Consider the following 20,097-nt stretch of genomic DNA (forward strand, 5'->3'; position numbering starts at 1 on the left):
ATGCTGAAATTACACACGATTTTGTGAAAAAGTCGGCAAAAACCCATGCTTTGTGAAAAAAGGTAAAAAACCTTCATTTTGTGGAAAAATGGTAAAAACCCACGATTCACAAAAAATCGTCATAACACAGCAAAAGAAGACCCCAAATTTTTGGGAAAAAAATCATGAAAAAGCAAGCAACAATTTTGGGAAAAAATCATGCAAAAAACCCTCCACGATTTTTTTTGAAAAAACTCAAAACTGGCTAGCAGAGAACCCTTCTTTTTTGCCAAAAAAACTTAGGGTGACAGGAACGTGCTAGAAACTCTTGCAGAAACCATGATTTTTGTTCAAAAAAATGGCCAAAAAACATGAAATAATCAGGTCGCAGTTCTAAGACCACAATTTTTGTGAAAAAAACCGTCAAAAAACCTTCACATACTGAAACGCTAGCCACGGATGAAGATTTTTCCATAAAAACCAGGCAATTTTACTATAACAAAAAACCTACAATTTTTTCTATAAAAAAATCTTTTAAAAATTTCTCACGAAAAAATTCAAGAAAAAACCATAGCTTTTTCTTTTTAAAAGCTGGCAAAAAACCCTAGGATTTTTAAAAAAACAATCAAAAAACTCCTTAAATTTCTAGGTAAATGGACCATGAATTTTATACAAAAAAAATTGCCAAAAAAGAACCTATGCTCTAATACCATGAAATGATAATTCGTTATTTACAAAGGAGATGAAAACACCTTAAATAGACTGTACAAGTGATGTTTCTTGTAATGTCCACACTTTGAAATATAATTTAATAATAAATAATAAAATTAAATACAAAAGAATAAAAATAAAATTAAAATTAAAATATAAAAGAATATAATTAAATATAATTAAAATTTAATTAAGTTAATGAAAGGTCAAAAGACATGAAATGAAAAGTTGTGACTCCCTCAAACATGAGATATATAAGGCAAAAGAGAACCTCATTTAAGAGGAGGAGAGAAAGGAATAAGGAAGGGAGCATTTAAACCAAAGAAATATTAATGGAAGAAGAAAAGGAATGGGAAATAGATAAGGAAGTGGCTGCACTCTTTCAAAAGGGTGCTAATTGTGAAAGGTTGTGTCTCTTGCCAAAAGGCATACATGATAAAGAGGATTTGAAGATATAAAGGGAAGAAGGTTCATTTGAGGAAGGGATCCAAGGGAGACCAGTTTGGAGAATAATATGTTATTCTCAAAGGCACCAATGAAAAGTGGTGACTCAATTCTTATGAAAGGTGGTGCCTCAATCCCTATGAAAGGTAGTGACTCTTTCACCAATAAAGTATGAAGGAAAGATCATTCAAAGAAGAGCATAGGGAAGAACAAGAGAGCAGATCAAAATATGTAGGATCTATCTTGTTCCACAACTGGTAAAAGATATCGCTAACTCCAATTCATTACATGAAACTCTACGCAAAAATACGATACCCACATCTATGTATTTAGCACCATGAATATTGAACAATAGTAATAATATGATTTCCAATTATGCATCAATTAATCATAGTAGGGTAGGAAAAGGAAAGCAAGGAGGAGAAATGACGTACAAACCTCACTAGGTATACCACCTAATGAGAATGGTTAAGGACCACATGAGGCCAAGGGGACATCGATTCCGCTCTTGCGCCTAGGGTCGAGTTAAGGGCACCCTATTGTTGTCTCCCCTAAGAACCCTATATTGGTCAATTGTTGAGGTGTACTAGAGGGGATCCTCAATCATAAGAGGAGAAAAGGATGGCATGGTAGAGTGGAACGGCGTACAAGCTCCATTAGGTACACCACCTCACGAGCATGGTTAAGGACCTCATGAGACCAAGGCAAAAAAAATTCCACTCTTGGGCCTAAGGTAGGGGATATTCGGGGCACCTTATCATGTCACCCAACTCTACCGTCGTTATGGTCGAACCCCCATATAATCATTTAGATTTGTTGTGTTATAAGTATATATATTCCAGCCAGCAGTAACAGAGGACACGGATGAGAGGGAGTCGGGAGGAATACAAACAACCCCCACCAATTACGAATTGCAAACTACAGGCTACAGATCACGAACAGAGGAGATGGAGCGAAAAGGCGCAAAGGAGTGCAAAAAGGCGCAGAAGCGCGAAAGGTGGAGCCAGAAGTGGGGAACAAACTTACAAGGTGAAAATGGCGAAAGCAGGATGCCTGCTAGCAGATATGGGAACCCAAAGGAGGATTTCGCAAGCAATACACAAGCCAAATGGTGGGTCGTGGATATTGAATGGGACAAAATTAATCCCGCAGGCGAAGATCTAAACGGGATGAATGAGGAATCGGAGTCCAGTAGAAACACATACCTACAAAATAAAAAACCCTCCGGGGGTATGTATATCGACCTTACCAAAGAAATAGAAACAGACAAAGCAGTGCTTGATAGGCATGCGATAATTGGCAAAATTATTGGTCCAAATTTGCCAAGGAAAACAGTACAGGAGTGGGTCATGGAGAATTGGGGAATGCATGTCATGATAAAATATATGCCTAAAGGTTTCTTTGTCGTCATGTTCCCAGAGGAAGAGGAGAGAGACCACATAATAAACCTTAAAAATTGGTACCTCAATAATCATCTGATCTATATGCAGCCATGGATACCGAACTTTGACCCAACGACACAGGCGATTTACAAAAAACCTATCTGGATTCGCCTATACAATTTACCTATTGAATACTGGAGTGAGGCAAGTCTTGAGAAAATTGGCCGATCGCTCGGAACCCTCTTGGAAATTGACAATGGCATCATTGAGGATAACCTATATACATATGCCCGTATGAAGATTGCGGTTGTCAAGAAAATTCCCACCTCGATAACATTGGTCACGGTGGATGGTGATTGGAAACAACTGTTAGAGGAAGAAGAGGATATCAGTCTGTGAACCAGATGTGGAAGCTTATTGCATAAACCTACAAATCGCAAAATTTTTGTTAGACAGGCATTCAATTGGCAACAAAAATAGGAGAAGAAAGTCTAGGTTGAGAAAAAGAAGAGTCCCGAGGCAAATCTGCTGCTTCTTGAAGGCTCGGAGCCCATGATCATGCCCCCAAATAATGAGGGTAACATGGGACAAATTCCCCTTAAGCAATCGAACACCATTGGCAGTGTACTAGTTGAGAAGAACATAGGGCCAATCACCTCTATGCAAATAGACACCATTGGCAGTACACCGGCATTAGAGATGAATATGGAACAATGCTATCCGCAAATTGAGGAATTGGCATCTGAGGGAACTGCATCAGAATCTTTGGAGAACGATTGCTTCGTGGATGAATTAAACATTGTGGACACAAGATGCATCAGTCAGTCTACGAATGCTATCCTGGGAAAAACCAAGTGCACAAAGGGAAGAAAGAGTCACAAAACAGTCAGAGAACAAAGGGCGAATGAAAAAGGAATTGTTAGCATTATGAAATTCCTCAAAAACTCCAAGGGAGGGAAGCCCTCCCTTGGGGCCAGATGAGGATCACCTCATGGAATGTTAGGGGTCTGGCGGCCCCTGACAAGAGACGCCTGGTCAAAAGGACTTTGACTAGGCTAGATTCAGATGTGTACATATTCCAAGAAACTAAGATGTGTAAGGAAAAGGCTGAGGACTTTGTAGGCTACTGTTACAAATGGGGGGGCATCTTTTGTGATGCAATCGGTATGGCGGGAGGCCTTGGCGTCATGTGGAACCCTTCCAAAGCCGATGTACATTTGATTGCCTCTTCAAATCAGTGGATGGCGTGCAACATAACTTGCAAACAAACGACACTGTCCTTCCCCCTGCTCAATATTTACGGACCTGTTAAAACAGAGGATAAACTGGCCATATGGGTGGAAATTACAAACCTGATCTTCACGTTGGGAAGTAATAAGGTAATTGCTGCGGGAGATTTCAATGCCTTGCTAAGTTTAGATGAGAAGGCAGGAGGTCTCCGAAAACCGACAAAAGTAATGGAGGATTTCAAATGCTTTGTCTCAAACAATAAGCTAGTCGACATAATCCCCAAAAATGGTAGCTATACCTAGACAAACAGAAGACTGAATTTTTCGAACATATCAGAGCGGCTAGATCGTTTCTTGGCAGGTGAGGGGTGGATCAATGGTAATCTATCCCTAGAGTCACAAATTGTCCCTCAGGTTCGATCTGATCATATGCCAATTTCTCTTTTCATTGACCAAGAGATTAGATGCACGAAGAACTATTTTAAATTTCTCAGTATGTGGTGGCGGGACGGAAGGTTTTTGGATTGTCTAAAGAAATGGTGGCTAGAGAGTAATGTTTATGGGGGATCCCCTAGTTTCAGATTCGTCAAACGTATCCATTTCCTAAAAAATAGAATCAAAGATTGGAACAAAGCATCATTCAAAAACATATTTGCAGAAAAAAGCAGAATTGAAGCAGAGTTGGATGCCTTAAACTGTCTGGTAATGAAGTCCGGCATGACTAACACAGAATTCTTGTTGGAGAAGGAACTAAAGTCTCAATACACAGAAATACTCAAACGGGAGGAGATCTACTGGAAGGATAAGTCCAGGGAATTATGGGTTTCGGATGGTGACCGAAACACTAAATTTTTTCACTCATCCACAAATGCAAGAAGATTAAATAACAAGATCTGCTCAATCCATGATTCAGAGGGGAACATGAAGAATTCGACCACGGAAATTGAACACACCGCAGTCGAATATTTTACTGGCATATTGGGGGGCTCGGGCACATGCACGAACATGATACCATTGATTAAGGAAGTAATCAATCCAGTTTTGGATATTGCTGACTGTGAAATGTTGACTGCCCTGTACACAATGGAAGAAATCAGAGAGGCGATCTTTTCTTTGCACCCACACAAAGCACCTGGTCCCGATGGCATAACGATCGAATTATTCTAAAAAGGTTGGGACTTCATGGGCAGAGACATATGGGGTGTGGTTGAGGAATTTCGGAAAAAACGCAAGTTTGTAAGAGAGATGAACCATACTCTTATCACCCTTATCCCCAAGAAGCAGGTCTGTGAAACAATGGCAGACTATCAACCGATATCATTATGCAACACCATATACAAGGTTATAGCAAAGGCAATGGCTGAAAGACTGAAGAAATTACTACCAAAATTGATATCAGAAAATCAAAATGGCTTCACTCCAGGTAGAGACATTGCGGACAGCATCATCATGGTGTCGGAAGTCATCCATTCGCTCCACAAAAACAAGATAAAAGGTATGATTGTGAAGCTCGATGTTGCAAAAGCTTATGACAAGGTTGTCTGGAATTTCCTTGGGCAAGTTCTTCATAGATTTGGGTTTCCACCAAAATGGACTGAGTGCATCAAATTCTGCATTAGCATAGTGAATTTCTCGGTATTGGTAAATAAAAATGTGTGTGGTTTCTTTAAGGCTACTAATGGATTGAATCAAGGGGACCCTTTGTCTCCAGCTTTGTTTGTAATAATGGCTGAGACGCTCGGAGGGTTAATTAAGAAAAGACATAATGAAGGCATTTGGTGAGGAATCAAAGTGCACGAACAGTTTGAAACTATCACACATTCCCAGTTTGTTGATGACACAATAATCTTTGGGGAGGCGGCAATCCGGGAGGCCATTGGAATAAAGAACACACTTGATGAATACACTGTTGCTTTGGGTCAAGAAATGAATATGGAAAAGTCGCAGCTGTTTTTCTTCCACACAAAACCGAGGATTCAGAAAGATATTGAGCGAATACTTAACATAAGAACCGTTGAGATGCCTATCAAATATTTGGGGGTGCAGATTGATAAAGGGGTTAGGCAATCCCAAATATGGTGCGATGTAATCAAATCATGTCACCTTAAGGCAGAGAACTGGAAAAATAGATGGTTGTCTCAGGCTGGTCGTCTTACCATGATTAAAGCAGTGTTATCTGTTGTTCCAATTTTCAGCATGTCATGCTTTCAAATGCCAAGTGCTACATGTAAGAAATTGGGCAATCTGCTTCGGAAATTTGTTTGGGACAGCACTAAAGAAGATAGGAAGATACCACTCATCAATTCGGATACACTATGCTTAGTAAAGGAGGAGGGCGGTGCTGGCCTTGAAAGATAGGACTTCAAAACTTTGCGTTGGGGGCAAAACTGACATGGAAAATGTGTAAAGAACCGCAGAAGCCATGGTGTCGTTTATTCCAGAAGAAATATCTTGATTCAGATGATCCCAACAGAATCATCTCGGTGGCTAATTCTGCCCGTGGCTCTGCAACTTGGAACTTCCTATGGGAGAACAGAAATATCATCACGGATCATATGTCATGGCAAATAGGGAATGGGAAAGCCGCCTTGTTCTGGCACGACTCGTGGGAGGGGTTCCCAGCTTTAGCTACCTCTTTTGAGGAAATATGGGTATGTTAAGTCGAGAATGAAATTGGTAAGTATGTCTGCGATTATATGTTGGAGAACGGTGAGAGGAGTGCAATACGAAAATGGAAAAAACTAAATATTGGTGATCCAGTGCAGTTCAAGAAACTTTTGGAAATTCTACAAGCAAGGCATATCCCGGTATCAAATGAGGATGACCAAACCTTTTGGTGTGCTGCAAAGTCTAGAAAGTATAGTGTTAAACTTGGATATGAACTACAGAGATACAGGAAAAGGCAGGAAATCTGGCCAGAAAAACTATGCTGGAGCAATAAAATTCTCCCTAAAGTCAGGGCATTCCTATGGATTGCCTTACATGGGAAGATACTCACAGGGGATCGGCTAAAAACAATTGGCATTTCAGGACCCAGTTGGTGCGTATTGTGCTGCTCTAATGAGGAATCGGCCAATCATCTTTTGTATCGGTGTCCGGTTGCTGAACTATGTTGGAACTGGTTTCTTGTCCAAATGAACTGGACCACGGTGAGGAATGAGACATTATATGACTTTTTACTGTCATGGCCTTGTCAAAAAAAGACAAAATGGAGCGACTTATGGCTGATTGGACCTGCAATGATTACATGGCACATATGGAAGGAAAGAAACAAAAGAATTTTTAAGGAAACATCACTCCCAACGGGGGCATTGGTTGGAAAAATAAAATCTGCAATAGAAGAAGTTATAAACGGGAAAATGTTGAAGGATGGTCCACGGATATACACAAATTGGGACTCTCTAATAGAAAAACAATGGTGTGTGAGGGACACTAGTAGATATGTACCCCCCTCGAAATCCATGAAAAGAGAAAACATAAGGTGGCTGGCTCCCCCCTGTGGATGGGCAAAACTAAACTTTGACGGAGCCAGCAGGGGGAATCCGGGGAAGTCCGGAATTGGAGCTATTATCCGAAATGACAATGGTAAAATTATATGTGGGATATTCAATGAGATTGGCAACACGACAAATAATGACACCAAGATTCGTGCTTTGGAGGCCGGATTAAGATTGTGTGTACAGTATAACATCAAGCAACTTATGATTGGAGGCAATTCACAGTTGATTATCAATGGGGTTGCAAAATCCAACTTTCATAATTGGAAACTCAAAAAATGGCTTCCACTTAGAAATGAGCATCTCAAGATAATAGGCACCTATGAAATTGCGCATGTCTACCGAGAAGGTAATCGAGTTGCTAATTATATTGCTAATATGGGGATTGAAAAAAGTGACGGCCCTGTCATCTTCAATCATCTCTCGGCAGACATTGACATAACAAATCTCTATTCAAAAGATTTTGGAGAATCTGCACGACAAGGCATTGGGTAAGAGATCAAACTCCGAACAGATTATGTACCTGACAGCTCGGGATTGGTGGTTGTGTTTTGAGTCACAAAAATCTGATAAGGGGTACACATCTATTCAAAGGAGCAAGGCGACAACTAGTTCTCTCGACTGAGGCGGCAAATGGACCCGAAACACAATGTGTTCTTGGTGTTGGCACGAGGTATGTACCGTTGGCATGCTGAAGCAATACTTATCCTCTCGGCCGAAGCAACAGATTCTTGTTAAAAGGATTTCAGAAAGATTGAGATCCGAGGGGGACATTACCCCATATATAGATGGACTGTTATACATGTTTCTCCACTACTCGCGCTTATAAGCAATATGGCTCACTTCGGAAGTATAAGTTGTGTTAACTGCGAGAATTCGCTGGATGATCAACTCTAGAACCTCTTTTACACAGAGGAGCGGGTGTATGATGCATTGAGGGGACTGATAGACATTAGTCTCAACCTGAATTGCCATTGGTGTGACGCCACAATATTGGAGGCTACTCTGCTTCCTCTTGTTGATACTATTGAAACAAGGGACGAGTGGTGGAGATGCTTTGTAAAACCATTCATTGCAAACGACGTGGCTAACAACATATTGAGTCTGGTGGAGGGGGTGAATGTGAGTATTCTGAATATATATTTCCAGCCTAAAAATTACCTCTCATCACAACCTGAGGAGGATTCGGATGAATCGGATGATAATATGGGATCAATGGACAGTGGAGACCTGCGGGATAAAGCCCAACATGAAGTCTGGCTAGAAATGAAGGCAAGCCTGAAGACCCACATGGAAAATGCGTGGGTGGTATTCTGGTGTGGGGTCTTCAATGGAGATTTGGACCCGCTAAGGAATATGACCAAGGACAGTGCATGGTGGCTCCCGAAGACCTCCACAAACAACCTCATTAACATTGGGGAGTTCACGTCGACCTAATACTTAGCACTAAATGGGGACAATTAGATTCTTAGGCCTATGTATCAGATGTCTTGGCCATGTATTTGGCACATTTTGTATCTACTATAGGCTAAACTAAATGATCATGTGATTAGTTAGCCTCGATATGTAAAACTTTATTTCGAATATAATATAGGGCGCTATCCCCCCACTGATAGCACTTACATTAAAAAAAAAAAGTATATATATTCCTTAGCCCTAGAAATGGAAGTATTCTATGAATTATATCTACATCGTTATCTAAATTGGTTGCAGGTTTCCAAGGCAAACTTATCTCATCTTATTCATGAGTAAGGATTATATCTCTAACTATATTGTGTTCCTTGTTTCATTTGGATTTATGAATTTAGGGCAAATTAGAAGTTTATCCAAAAAGGGACATTACATTTCTATAAAAGAAACAATCAAGAACGAAAGACAAAAAGGAAACTTCCTAAAACTAACTAGATGATGCAAGACAAAAGGGAAACTTCCTAAATCTAACTAGATGACGAAAGAGAAAAAGGAAACTTCCTAAAACTAACTAGATGACCATTACACGCTAAATATTACAATATTATTTAAATAGACATTGGGAAAACTATGTGAATCAAAGAGATTAGGCCAAGTGCTATGGAGGTGAAAATGTTCATATGCAACCACATTATTGGCATTGTTTTTGTCCTTTTTAAGAACTCTTCAAACTAATTGTGGTTTAATTCACATTCTAATTCAATTTATTGGAGAGTATGCTCAAATTTTAGTGGCCATTAATTAATGAATAATACATAAGTGGTCTAGATGAGGGAGTCAAAGACAAAACGAGGAGAGGGATGAAGGATGTGATGATAAAAGATATTTTTGGTCAAATGTGAAATACACTACATTTGTTTCCCTACCTTTTCATCATCAAATATGGGAACTACACTCCCAACCTTGGAGAGATCTATCGGTGCACTAAAAGCATGCTTTGTGAGATAAAGGTCATGATTCATTAAAGACACTCCACCCAAGAATTCTATCATGGCCATATTCAACCCATCATTCAATCGAGGCAAGAGAAATTGAGCTCCCCATTTTACATAGCCACATAGACAATGAATCTCAAATGGTTTACAAAGAAACCAAAAGGACATTTCTATTAATGAAAAGAAATTGAAGGACTTCATGAAGGCTCCAAAGCAATGTAATTTGGAGGTAGTATGGCATAGGAAAAGAAAGCAATTTGGAGGTAATATGCCCCACCATTGCTACAAACACTTGACATTTGTTTCCTTTCACAAGTTTCTAGTTCCTTTGCTATTGAGAGGAATTGGTCTACATATAAGGGGAATTATCTTACCATAGGGAAAGCAGGGAAGACTCTTGTTATTAATAGTGCCATGGATCTCATTGATTGCAAGACAAATGTGTGCAGGTAGATTCCAACAATGTAGTAGGATGTAAAGCCTGAGAAGCTGAGGCTTGTTGATGTGCAGTCAAGATTGGTTAAGATCCCATTGAAAGTAGGCCAAAAGTTCCAATAATATTGAGCAATTAATGGAATTCCCATAGAATAATGACTTCAACTATTGAGCTTGCTACTTACTGTAGCTATGAATTTTCATTTTAACAGTACAATTTTCAATGTTAATTTGAAGCATCAGTCTTGTAGTAAATAATTATTAATGAATCATGATCATATTGCAATTCACTTCAATATCATGGATATTCATTGGTATAACTATAATTTAACATTATAATATTGATTTCCTTAATGATATATTAGAATTTCAATTTTGAATTTTTAGCCCTTTAAAATTGATCATGGATATTATTTATCACTTAGTTTATAATATGTATTTTACTTTTTTGTAATTAAATTTCAAAAATTATTGTTATAAATGTATAAATATATCAGCATACCTCCTCCCACCATCCCCAAAATCCAAGAAAATTTTTGCCATCCCTGGAAACAATTCACCCAATCCTAAAAACTCAGAAAAAACTTGGATCTTAAGCGGCCTACATCATGTGAAGAACATCATGTGAAGAAACTTCACATTTGAAATTCTGAGTTTCCAAAGTATGGTAAAACACAACCTTGAACTAACAAAATGAAAATCTAGAATGCCTGTGATAAGAATGTAAAATGGAAACCCAACCAAATGCTCATTTCAATATATGAGACTTGAACTCTATTTTCTTTCGATGTTTTTAGTTCCATTACACAAATCAATGAAACAAGTTTCACATTCCATATTGCAGGCAGGTATCCTCACTTATTAAACAATAAAACATTCTTAATTTGATTTGTAAAAGGATCCAGGTTTGCTTTTGACTCCATGGCAAAGTAAGGACACTTTTTGTTGCAGGTCCAAAAGCAAGTCTTTGATGGCATCAAAACCCTAATATTTTTCCATATATGGATTCCTCTCATTAAAGTATGCAAGGTCTATAAAATAGCACCTTGTTTTGAGTCTGTACATAAGTTATGGCTTCCAGAAAGTTGGGGAGCAAAAACTGTCAGAAGTGCCAATGACATTTTTGAATGCATCAGGGTTGTTTCGAAACCACCTCTCTACTGAAAGTCACAAGTTCACCTGCTCTCAGAAAAATATCATAATACATTCCATTTTTCAATGTCTCTTAAGTTTATTCAATCTTGTTGACTTCCAAGGGTTTTCTAAGACTATAATTCTATAAATATGCAGTGTAACTCAAAATGAGCATCTGGGAGAGCAAGGAATTTAGATTAGCATTTTATGGATGTTTCTGAGTTCCTAGTGACTCTTGAAAATTGTAGATGTAATGTCCCCACATTGAAATAAGATTTAATGATAAATGATAATAATAAAATTAAAATTAAAATATAAAAAAATACAATTAAATATAATTAAATTTAAATTAAGTTAATAAATGGTCAAAGACATGAAATGAAAAGTTGTGACCGCCTCAAACATGAGATATAAAAGGAAGAGAACCTCGTTTGAGGGGATAATTTGGGGAATCAGAAGTGCAGATCTGAATGTGAAAGGTTGTGTTCCTTTCAAAAGGCAGAAATAATGAAGAGTTGCACTCTTTCAAAGGGTGCTAAAGGTGGAAAGGGCGTGTCTCTTGCCAAAGGGGCATACATGATGAAGAGGTGTGACCTCTCCCTCACATTGGAGAATATAAAAAGGAGAAAGTCTCATTTGAGGAGGACATCCAAGGGAGATCAATTTGAAGAATAAAATATTATTTTCAAAGGGCAGCAATGAAGAGTGATGACTCATTTCTTATGAAGAGGTGTGACTTCCCACAAATGAAGATATAAAGAAGAGATTAATTCAATTGAGAAGGGGGAATTGGAGGAACCATCCATAAGATCAAAGAAGACATTAAAGTCAGTGGATCAATATCTAATATCAGAATTAAAAAGGGTGAAAATTAGCAGACTTAGATATTTACAAGGGCAAGATTCAGGGCAATCCCAAAAGGGGACATTACAAGTGGTCTCAGAGGATGATCTTGGTAGCCTGTAGGGTAAGGATAAATCATTTATGCATTCTAATCAATGAGGAGGGATGTGTTAACTCCGTCCAAAAATATGGCAACAACTAAATGACAATGGCAAGACAATATGAGAGATTGCTAAATATACGTGTATTGTGCAAAGAAGACAATCAAGTATATAATGTATACACTAGATTAAGAGAGAATATTATGGAGATCTAAGGTGAAGTATATGAAGAGTTGGTAACAGACTTTTGAGAAGAGATTATGGATACTTTATGACAATCTAATGATCAGATTATGGAAGACTTTATAGCAGATTTGTGGAAGAGATTTATTGTGAATTATGGAATAATGATTAACCCAAGAGATGGTTCTAGCCCTGGTTGGACGCTCCTACCTCTTGTGGATAAAGTGAATTGGCCCAAGAGATGGTTTTGGTCCTGGTTGGATGCTCCTGTCTCTTGTGGATAAAGTGAATTGGCCCAAGAGATGGTTCTAGTCCTGGTTGGGCACTCTTGCCTCTTGTGGATAAAGTGAATTAGCCCAAGAGATGGTTCTGGTCTTGGTTGGATGCTCCTGCCTCTTGTGGATAAAGTGAATTGGCCCAAGAGATGGTTTTGGTCCTGTTTGGATGCTCCTACTCTTGTGGATAAAGTGGATTGGCCCAAGAGATGGTTCTGGTCTTGGTTGGACACACCTGCCTCTTGTGGATAAAATGAATTGGCCCAAGAAATGGATTTCGTCTTGGTTGGACACTCCTACCTCTTGTGGATAAAGTGAATTGGCCCAAGAGATGGTTCTAGTCCTAGTTGGACGTTCGTGCCTCTTGTGGATTGGTTACTCCAAGAGATGGTTCTGGTCCTGGTTGGACGCTCCTGCCTCTCGTGGGTAAAATGATAAATTGATTGGCCCAAGGGATGGATCTGGTCTTGGTTGGATGTTCCTGCTTCTTTTGGACCAAGTAAACTATATCTACATGTGTATGCTTGTATCTGAATATATCCATGTGTCTACTTTGTGTATACTTCGTGTTTTCATGTGTATGCTCCGTGTTTTATGTGTATACTCCATGTTGGGCATATCTACTACATGAATATTTATGATTACTGATTTCTATCAATGTGAATTCTACTTTTTTGTTGACCTAGAAAGATGAGTTTAATTAGGAAAGAATATTGCAATTAAGGTCTTACACGTGTGTCATGCTTCTAATCCTCTTCTCAATGAGTGAGGATTTCACCTTTGTTGTCTCAAGGAAACAACCAAACATAGTTCTTACGATTATAATTGATGAAAGAGAACTTGTCTTAAGATTACAAATCTTCAAGGGTTAGTTAGGAATCCTTGCATCGGGAAAAATTAGTTAAATTGATCATTGCTTGAGGACAAGCAATCTTGAGTGGGGCGGGCTGTAATGTCCCCACTTTGAAATAAAATTTAATGATAAATGATAATAATAAAATTAAAATTAAAATATAAAAGAATACAATTAAATATAATTAAATTTTAATTAACTTAATGAATGGTTAAAGACATAAATGAAAAGTTGTGACCCCCTCAAACATGAGATATAAAAGGAAGAAGAGAACCTCGTTTGAGGGGATAATTTGGGGAATCAGAAGTGCAGATCTGAATGTGAAAGGTTGTGTTCCTTTCAAAAGGCAGAAATAATGAAGAGTTGCACTCTTTCAAAGGGTGCTAAAGGTGGAAAGGGCATGTCTCTTGCCAAAGGGGCATACATGATGAAGAGGTGTGACCTCTCCCTCACATTGGAGAATATAAAAAGGAGAAAGTCTCATTTGAGGAAGACATCCAAGGGAGATCAATTTGAAGAATAAAATATTATTTTCAAAGGGCAGCAATGAAGAGTGATGACTCATTTCTTATGAAGAGAGGTGACTTCCCACAAATGAAGATATAAAGAAGAGATTAATTCAATTGAGAAGGGGGAATTGGAGGAACCATCCATAAGATCAAAGAAGACAAGAAAGTCAGTGGATCAATATCCAATATCAGAATTAAAAAGGGTAAAAATTAGCAGACTTTGATATTTACAAGGGCAAGATTCAGGGCAATCCCAAAAGGGGACATTACAGTAGAGTAGGATTGTGAGGTTTGAGGTTGTTGAGGTCTTTGAGGCAGTATATCGGTTTATTGATGTTTTATAAGCCCGACAGGCTCAGATCAAGTCATATGCCACTGTTGAATGATTCTAAGTGAGACTTGCTAACATTTTTACTGGAATTTTCACCAAAGATGGGTTTTTGTGGTGTATGCTGGTTGTCACTGAGTTTGGTAGTTCACCCTCTCTGTTTTCTCACTATTAATTTGTTCATTTCCTGCAAGTTAATTCAGTCAATTAAATTCTTTCAAGTTTATTAAAATACTAATCACAATAACTAATTTTCTAATGCTTAAAAACGCATTAAATAAATCACACAAATCATTGAAATTCAAACTGCAGAAGTGAGCACAAGTATGCAACAATTTACAACTTGAAATCTATTTTACATTCCTTTGATAGTTTACAAGGAAACCTCCACAACTGTCAACCACAGCTGCATGGAATTATTACATTGTAACGAGTTATTGAACTTCTATCTTGCATCTATCTTTATACTATTCAGCTAAATAATCTAATCTTCCAAAATAGAAATCTTAACTCACACAGGAGATGACTTGGAAGACAAGTCTAAATCATTAGTGGTTATCTACACTTTATTAGACTTAATTAACTTAAAAAAAAAAAACTTTCACTTTAATCACAAAGTAAATTACATGATAGAAATAACTCAAACAACTTGCACATTCACATTAAACCTGTACAGAAGTTCCATACTGAGCTAAAAACTCCGAAGTTCAACTAAAATTCTTTGTTAGTGAATTAAGTATGGAATTTCTCACTTAAACATAAACAGGACAATCAAAGAGCCTTGCACTTCACAATGAAAAAGTTGTTTTGTCAATTCTTCTCAAAAAACAGTATTTTGAGATCTAATCTTGACTTTTGTATATATTTGTCTCACATGAAATAGATAATTGCATGGATAAAACACACAGGTTTTACATTTTATATTACAGTCTGTTTTCAAACTGCCTAACTCATACTAAGAAGTTTTCACATAAAAAATTATGAGTTTCAAAAGCATAGTACCTATCAGATGTCACAAATATAACTGGTATACATCTGTCATTAAGTCCAAGAGAAACTAATCTTAATAGCAAGCTGTCATGGTACATAGCTGCATCAACGATTGGATCAGCTGAGGAGTCTCTGAATGCCTTGCGAAGCATATCAAAATTGTTTATGACCAACTTTGGCTGTCAAAAACAACAGTAAAATCAGAATAATATGGCACAAAATTACCATCCATAAAACATCTAAGAACATTTCAGTCACATCCCAAGAATATTCAAGAATTTAAGCATTAGTTGATTCAGATGAATTATATGGCATTCACCTTAACATCTCATTTGTACAAAAGCTGAAAAATAAAAATCCCAAGCCCACCCTTTCGCCCAAACACAAAAGGGTGCACACTTGAGAAGTTAAGAGTGCAAAAGGAAAAAGTATTATGTGATTCAAATCCAGAATTTTCTAATTAAATGAATTAGTAATTTGAAAAACATTTCAAGAGAACTTAAATTTAAACTGAGAGTTACCTTTATTCAAGCCAGTATAGTAATGCCACAAAGAAATAGCATGGGAATTTTCTTTCACAGGACCTTTTCCCAAAAGCATGATAAATTCTCTTTGTTTTTTTTATAAATTTAACATTATAAAACAAAGCTACACAAGAATTGGTGAAATAATTGCGACAAGTGAATACCTGATTTTAAGTTACTTTCAAATCCATATTATACTTGATTATGGTGTTTCTAAATTCGTTTCTCAAGACGCGCACTCTTTAAACTCTTCAAAAATTTTCTTTAACTAGTGCACTTCTCTATGCTGTTGGGTATGATGTGGCCAGCCTAAACAGATCCAGGGATGGGAAAGACATGGACATGGTCACTCAGGTACATCTCAAACGTACTTGAGGGGTACCTGGGTCACTTGGGCTGTGCAGCATGCATACCTGGGCAGATAGAAAAAACCTTTTTAGTGAAATTATGCTCCAAAAACATTCCTTTCATAAATGTTTGTGCTTTTTCCAGTCAGCTGAGCTCAAGGTGTGGCAGAAGTTCTAGTGCAGAGACTGGGTTGACAAACACCCAGAGAAAAGTCTCATTTGAATCTCAGATCTAAGCTGCTTGATTTGTCTTCTAACAGGCAACCTTACCACTATTCTCATCCCCTTTGTGCAGCAAAGGATCCTGAATTTAAGAATTTTATACCAAAAATATTCTCTTGAACAAAGGTATTTGTCCTTTGATCGCAGCTCAAAAGCTCTAAAAGAAATTGGGAGATACCTTTGTGGTGTCCCCATTCCCAAAGAGCATTCTGGACCACTCAGAGGGAATGTTCTTATGTCAATACCAGTCCTTATATCATGTCAATACCAGTCCTTATGTGTTGCACCTAAATTGTCCAATGCTTTTAATGGCCTGACCTTTTAAGGGTGATGTACTGAAATGACATCTTTGATTGTGTAAAAGAACACTTGGTGTAAATCCTCCTATACTTTTGTAAAGGTATAACATACATTCTCAAAGCTAAACAAAGAGTGTACATTAAAATAACTTTACAATTAACTACTAATTATTCCAAAAAAAATCACATTTTTTTATATTGCTAATCGTTTATAAATATTATGCTCAACATATGACTAATATCAGCTCCTTTCAAACAACCACACTAGAAAGAATCAATGGAAGACCAAGAGTTACAACTTAGAAACCACCTTGACACTCGAAGCCAACTATAGACACCTAAACTTGACCATCGTCATTACCTAACTATTTCCTCTATAATTGATTGAATATAATCCTAATTATTCAATTAATTATCCAATTTTGATCCCATTGTTGATTAAAATATATTTTATTATTTAATTAATAAAACCACTATTCACCTACACCTATTTCTAGCCTAAACCATTTAATCATTCCTCTCCTATAGTCCACCTTACATAAATAAATTCAATTACATATTTACCTAAGTCCCCCATCCTCATCCCAAAAATTAGATAAATATCTTATTTATTTAATTGCCTATTTTCTTCACTTTTCATTAAGTGGGTAAAAATCCATTAAACCCTTAACCCTCCTCTTGCACATTCGAAATCCTAGTCAAATCCCTCACATCCTTGAAAGTGTACAAAGTAATGTATCTTTAGTACACAAGGTCACAAGAGTATAGGCCTTGTAGATGTGACATGGGCTTTTGCACAAGTTGTGTGGGTCAAAGGACTTGCCCATCCCTCAAGGATACTCCAAAGTACCCCTTGCATCTTGTTCACCCAATCTTCCCACGAAGAATCACCACCCTTGATTTTCTCATTAGTCCGTCTCCCTCCATCTCCTCCAACCAATTGAGGACACTTGTCCTTTCATCTTCCAACTGTAAAAGTATTGTAATTTCCAATTTAATGGACAAGTTATATGCAGGATGGTGTCTTTTATTTTATATTATGACTATGACACTAATATTGTTATCTGTCTTTTACTGCAAGTAAGGAGGATGAACATGTATCGATTTCAATGTCATCTCCTTTAATTTGAATGATGTATAAATAGTAAGATGGCCACAATCAAGTGGCACCTTGATCGGACATGTCTTTTAGACACGTCCGACCAAGATGTCACTTGGTCGTGACTCTTACAATCATCAACCGATCCATAACTAATCGATGCTATAAACATACCCGATAATGAATCGGTATCATTGTTAATGGTAACAGTGCTTATAAACATAACCGATAATGAATCGGTATCATTGTTAATTGTAACAGATCTAAAACATACTCGATAATGAATCGGTATCAAAGCATATGATAATGGATCAATATAAAGTAAACAATAACAATAACAATAATTGTTAGCATTATATGCTATCGGGTTAATACCCCGATAGCATATTAATGCCGATATGAATCGACATTAATATGCTATCGGGTTAATAGCCCGATAGCATTTAGATTGACGCTTAACATAGTTAAGTAGGTCGTCAATCTAATCCATCATTATCCAATATCAATATCATAATTATGATCAATGTTATAGTCTGATAAACATAAAGCATGAATGAGTAAACTAATAACAGAATAGAGGAGATTAATGAGTTAGGAGAGTCTTATCTTGCAGAAGCTACTAATGCATTAACACTCCCTCTTAGCTTTTGGAAGATAAAGTAACCTGCATCACATTTCTTTTCCAAAAATGTCAGTCTCCAAGAATATATATCATCTATACATATGATATGAAGTACCATCAGGACATAGGATACAAATATAAAGCATTACTCTAAGTACGTGACATAGAGTATCACCCAACCATGTGATATAAAAGATTCATCATTTTATTATGACAAGATATCACCTAAACATGTGATATCAGTATTGCCTAAACATGCAACACTGAGGATAAACATATGAGGATGGTTAAATTCTCATCTTATCCAGGTTGTGATATGCGCACAAACATTTTATTCAAATGTTTTATCACAACACCATCATGGCACATCCATGACATACCAGAGATCCAACATGATAACTGGTTTGAGAATCATAAGATCGTCACCTTATGATGTCTGCCTACAAGTGTTCATAATCTAAGAGATCATCACCTCTTAGATATGAACATAGGGGGTAAAAACCCAGAATGTCTCAACATGACAAAAGAAGTTTACATTTTCAACATCTTATTTACAAAGCAGATTACCTTTCTATCATACCTAAACCCTTTCTGAAGTGATCAACCTTCACTCTGGAAAGTGGTTTGGTCAGAATATCTGCAGTCTAATCTCCCGTACTAACATATTCTAATTTGATCACATTTTTGTCTACCATGTCTCGTACATAATGGTATGGGATCTCAATATGTTTGGATCTATCATGGAACACTGGATTCACTGAAAGTTTTATGCAACTTTGATTGTCGCAATGGATGATAGTAGGTTTCATCGGATTACCAAACAATCCCACAAGCAACTTTCTAAGCCACACCGCTTCTCGGGCAGCCATGGAGGCTACAATGTATGCGGCCTCGGTGGAACTTTGCGCTACAGAAGACTGCTTTCTACTAATCCAGGATATCATGGCTGATCCTAAACTGAAGCAGCACCTAGAGGTGCTTTTCCGGTCAGTCACACTTCCAGCCCAATCTGAATTGTGAATCCATGTAGATTAAGATCAATTTTCTCATACTTGAGACCAAGATTTAAGGTGCCTTGTAAATATCTCATCATGTGATTTACTGCTACTAGGTGTATCTCCTTTGGCTCACACATAAACTGACTCAAGGCATTTACTGCATAGCAGACATCTGGTCTTGTATTTACCAAATACATAAGAGACCCAATCATTTGCCTGTAAAGAGTGGGGTCAGTAGAAGGTGATTTTGCTGCTGCTTCTTTAAGTTTATGAAGATTGGTTTCCATTGGAGCGGTCATAGGTCTGCAGTTTAGCATTCCAAATCTCTTCAGAATGTCTAATGTATACTTGCCTTGGTTTAGAACAATGTTATCAGAATTCTGCCATACTTCCAACCCTAGGAAATAATGAAGGAATCCCAAGTCCTTCATATCAAATTCTTTAGATAGCTCTTTCTTGCATTGCTCTATAAGTTGATCTTCTGTTGTGATTAATAAGTCATCAACATATAAAATCATTATTAGCATATCACCTTTATTCTGTTTGTAGTAGAGATTAGGATCTGCATCATTTTCAGAGAAGCCTAGTTTTGATAGATATGTGTCAATTCTTTCATACCAGGCCCTGGGAGCCTATTTGAGCCCATATAGAGCTTTCTTAAGTTTGCACACATGAGATTCTGCATGAT

At 37.4% G+C, this 20,097-nt stretch overlaps 1 protein-coding gene across 4 annotated transcripts in view; it reads right to left on the reverse strand.

Moving 5' to 3' along the window:
• The window catches only part of LOC131063178 (uncharacterized), a 166,821-nt gene that overhangs the window by 126,475 nt on the left and 20,249 nt on the right, over nt 1-20,097 (reverse strand). For all 4 annotated transcript variants that reach the window (XR_009111021.2, XM_057996965.2, XM_057996966.2 and 1 more), the window contains exon 3: nt 15,311-15,477. Coding sequence is in view for 3 of the 4 variants with exons in the window: in XM_057996965.2 (XP_057852948.2) it covers nt 15,311-15,477 (167 nt within the window). In the remaining variant the exon portion in view is untranslated. The remainder of the gene's footprint in view (nt 1-15,310; nt 15,478-20,097) is intronic.

Source organism: Cryptomeria japonica, chromosome 11, assembly GCF_030272615.1.
Source record: "Cryptomeria japonica chromosome 11, Sugi_1.0, whole genome shotgun sequence".
NCBI classification, from domain to species: Eukaryota; Viridiplantae; Streptophyta; class Pinopsida; order Cupressales; family Cupressaceae; genus Cryptomeria; species Cryptomeria japonica.